At 39.1% G+C, this 4,240-nt stretch overlaps 1 protein-coding gene across 1 annotated transcript; it reads left to right on the top strand.

Moving 5' to 3' along the window:
• LOC118735091 (uncharacterized protein K02A2.6-like) lies at positions 1–4,234 on the top strand (the record flags this gene model as incomplete). Its single annotated transcript, XM_036464704.1, is given in 1 exon segment — positions 1–4,234. A coding segment is annotated over 1 exon segment (3,924 nt). The 3' UTR covers positions 4,000–4,234.
• Positions 4,235–4,240: the final 6 nt, after the last annotated feature.

Raw genomic sequence — 4,240 nt, 5'->3', positions numbered from 1 at the left:
TTTTATTTAATAAAGTAATTTGTACCTAAGCTAAGGTACATTACATGGTGCCGAAACCCGAATTAAAACGGAAAAATGCCAGACCCAGCAACTAATAGCGAAAAACCTGACCACAATATTAGACCACCAAAAAGTTTTGTCATAAACAATTATCAAAATGTGGCAAACGAGTGGAAATTGTGGCTTCAACAATTCGACTGGTACTCCATCGCGACAGAATTGGATACTAAAAAACCAGAAGTTCAGGTCGCAGTATTCATGGCGTCTGTAGGAAAGGACGCAGCAGTAATTTACAATACTTTCAACTTAACAGAAAATGAAAAAAAAAGCGTCAGCACAATCAAAAAGCGATTTACGGAATATTTTACGCCCAAAATCAACGAAACGTATGAAAGATACGTATTCAACACAATCGTACAAAAGGAGTGTCAAACATTTGATGAATTCGTCACAGATCTAAGAAGCAAAATTAAAAACTGTGGTTACGGAACGTTAGAAGACACCTTAATTCGCGACAGAATAGTAGTGGGTATAATAAATGACACAACAAGGAAAAAACTACTAGCGGAAGGCAAATTAACCTTGCAAAAAGCCATAGATATTTGTCACTCTGCAGAGCAAGTCAAGATGCAGGTAACAACAATGAAACAAGCGGCTACAGTTGACGCAGTTACGTGGAACAAAAAGCAAACTAAAAAAGACAACAAAGAACCTAACAAAAAAGATGAAACCTTTCACTGCAATAGGTGTGATACCACGCACGGCCGTCGTAATTGTCCGGCCTTTAAAAAGATTTGCCAAAAATGTAAAAGGAAAGGCCATCTAACCAAATGTTGCAAAAGCAAAACGGTCAACGAACTGGTCGAAGACCGTGAAGGCGACGATTACAGTTTTGTAGTGTCTACGGTAGGTGCGGAATTAGACAGTGTGGACGTCGAAGATTGGTATGAAAAAGCTACGCTGGCCAAAAACGTAATGGTAAAGTTCAAGCTTGACACAGGTAGTCAGTGCAACGTTTTAAACTACGAAACAATAAAGAATATAGACGCTCACATCAGTCCAACGTCAACAAAGTGCTTAACATCGTTTTCAAACCATAAAATCCCCGTACTGGGTGAAGTGGTCATAGACACGCTTATTAAAAAACAAGAAGTACCCATAAAATACTTAGTCGTCAAAGCAGATGTCTCAGCAGTGCTTGGTAAGTCAACATGTGAAAAATTAAAATTAGTAAAGCGTATTGAAACCTTAACTATTGATGAAGACTTATTTGAAGGAATTGGTTGCCTTAAGCAATACATATACGACATAGACTTAATAGAAAATCCGAAACTAAGCATATGCCCTGCACGAAAAATCCCACACACGATTAGACAGCAGGTTAAAGAGGAGCTTGATAGTATGGTTGCGCAAAAAATAATTAAACCCATAACAAAGCCTACACCGGCTGTGTCACCCATGGTGGTAGTAAGAAAAAATAATAAAATTAGACTCTGTTTAGATCCATCGGTGATAAATAAAAATCTCAAAAGACGTTATTATCCACTTAATACGTTAGAAGAAATTACAGCGCGCATTCACGGCTCAAATCGGTTCACGTTACTCGATTGTAAAAAAGGCTTTTGGCAACTGCAAGTAACACCCCGTACTTCAGAATATCTGACATTTAGTACCCCGTTCGGAAGATACTCTTGCTTAAGGATGCCATTTGGCTTAGCATCGGCTCCGGAGGTTTTCCAACAAGTAATGAGTTCGCTGATCGCGGACGTAAAGAACGCTGAGGTATCAATGGATGATGTTCTCTTGCATGCCACCAGCAAACTAGAACTAGAGAGGATCACTCAAGAGGTACTTGACAAATTCAAAATAGCAGGCCTTAAGCTGAACAAAGAAAAATGCGTTTTTAATACACAAGAAGTAAAGTTTCTAGGACATATAGTCTCCGCTGAAGGTGTAAAACCTGATCCCGAAAAAATAGAAACTATAACGAAAATTAAGCAACCGGAAAACGTGAAAGAGTTGCAAAGATTCTTGGGTATGGTAACATACGTGTCGAAATTTATAAAAAATTTGGCAGATATCACCCAACCACTAAGACAATTATTGCGAAAAGATGTTGAGTGGGTATGGGATACGCAACACAATGAAGCATTCAATAAATTGAAAAATCTGCTAAAGAATCCACCAGTATTAGGGTATTATGACACGAAAGCGCCAATTTTGCTGTCAGTAGATGCCAGTAGTTATGCATGTGGCGGAGTACTAATACAAAAACAGAAGCCGATCGCTTACTGTGCAAAATCGTTCACAAAAACCGAACAGGGCTATAGCCAATTAGAAAAAGAGGCAAACGCCATTCTAGTTGCATGTAAAAAATTTCACATGTACATTTGGGGTTGCAAAGATTTAACGATCGAATCTGACCATAAGCCTCTTAAGACGATATTTAAAAAGCCAATAACAGATGCACCACCGAGATTGCAAAGAATCATGTATCAAATCCTGCCTTATAATCCAAAAGTTACTTATAAAAAAGGTACGGAATTGTATGTAGCAGATTTACTGAGTAGAGACTGCGAAAACTTAGTTGGTGAAGATTTAAATACAGAAAATTTACAAATATGTGCTATTGTGCCATTCACGAAAACGCGAAAAGACGAACTTAAAGCAGAGACCGCAAAAAGCAAAGAACTTAATGATTTAAAGTTAATCATACTAAAGGGATGGCCAGATACCATCAATAAAGTGCCCGAAAATCTGAAAAAATATTGGTACTATAGAGAAGCTCTCAGCGTTTATGAGGACATAATTTTTAAAGATCACCGAGTATTGGTTCCAAACACAATGGTGCCATTAGTTATGAAACATTGCCACCTTAGTCATAAAGGACTACAAGGGACGCTAAAACTGGCCCGTGACAATGTATTCTGGCCAACAATGACCAAAGATTTAACTGAGTACATAAAAACTTGCGGTGCATGCAGCAAAATACAAAAAGATAATCAGATGGAACAAATAAATTTACAAGCCGCACCGAAACGGCCATGGAGTATTGTCGCTTCGGACATATTCCACTTAAGAGGAAAGGATTACCTCCTCATTGCAGACAGCTACTCAGGATATTTTGACTTTAAACAACTAAACAATATCACCAGTTTCAACGTCATTAAAGAATTTAAGACATGGTTTGCTACCTTCGGCATTCCGGAGGTACTATTATCAGATGGTGGTAAACAATTTGATTGTAGCGAATTCAGGGCCTTTCAGAAAGAATGGAACTTTGAACATAGAATTTCGAGCCCTCATTTTCCACGTTCAAATGGCCTAGCAGAACGCTATGTACAAGAGGCTAAAAACCTGATGAAAAAGTGCCTTGAAGACAACACGGACATACACCTAGCCTTGCTACATCATCGGAATACTCCACGCTTGGACCTAGGGTCTCCAGTTCAACGATTAATGAACAGAAGAACCAGAACGCTATTACCTACCAATGAAAAGCTACTCAATCCAAAAATAATAAAAAACGTGAGCAAAAAACTAACAAAACTCAAGGAAGGTGAGAAAGGAACAGCAGACAGAAATAAAAAACAGAGTAGAGAATACACTACGCAAGAGAAAGTACTGCTTAGACAAAGCCATAATAACTGGGTTCCAGCTTATATAGTGAGACCAGAAGGACACCGCTCGTACAGAGTACAAACCGAGGATGGCGCCACATACAGAAGAAACACATGGCATCTTAAGCCAGCCACTTCATCCCTTGACGTTAATCCTAACTCGTCCACAGACCGTCCTACTGTTGAACCAAAAATCCAAAGTCCTTCGAGTCCAACACAGCCACCGACAGAAACCACAACACAACAGTGTTCGCCAGATGACGTGCCTCTGGAAGCTGAGCCGTCCACGCCCGCTACACCACAGGATGCAGCTAGTCTCAATCACCCACCGCGCACTCGCTGTGGACGTGTAATTAAGACACCGGCAAGGTACCGCTGAAAAGGAGGGATGTCAAGAACACACCTATCATTGGTTCAGGAACACACATATAATCGATTCACAATACACATTCCTAACTTTGACATATCATTACTACACACTCATTCTTGGTGTACACATTTTTCATATATATATTTGTAGATTGTTCTAGACACAAAGTATTGAATAAAACACGTGCCTTATTAATTGTTCTCTTTTATTTAATAAAGTAATTTGTACCTAAGCTAAGGTACATTACATG

This window comes from Rhagoletis pomonella, unplaced genomic scaffold (assembly GCF_013731165.1).
Source record: "Rhagoletis pomonella isolate Grant_MI unplaced genomic scaffold, Rhpom_1.0 Rhpom_scaffold_00003, whole genome shotgun sequence".
Classification (NCBI taxonomy): domain Eukaryota; kingdom Metazoa; phylum Arthropoda; class Insecta; order Diptera; family Tephritidae; genus Rhagoletis; species Rhagoletis pomonella.
This window is presented reverse-complemented; position numbering and strand designations above follow the sequence as displayed.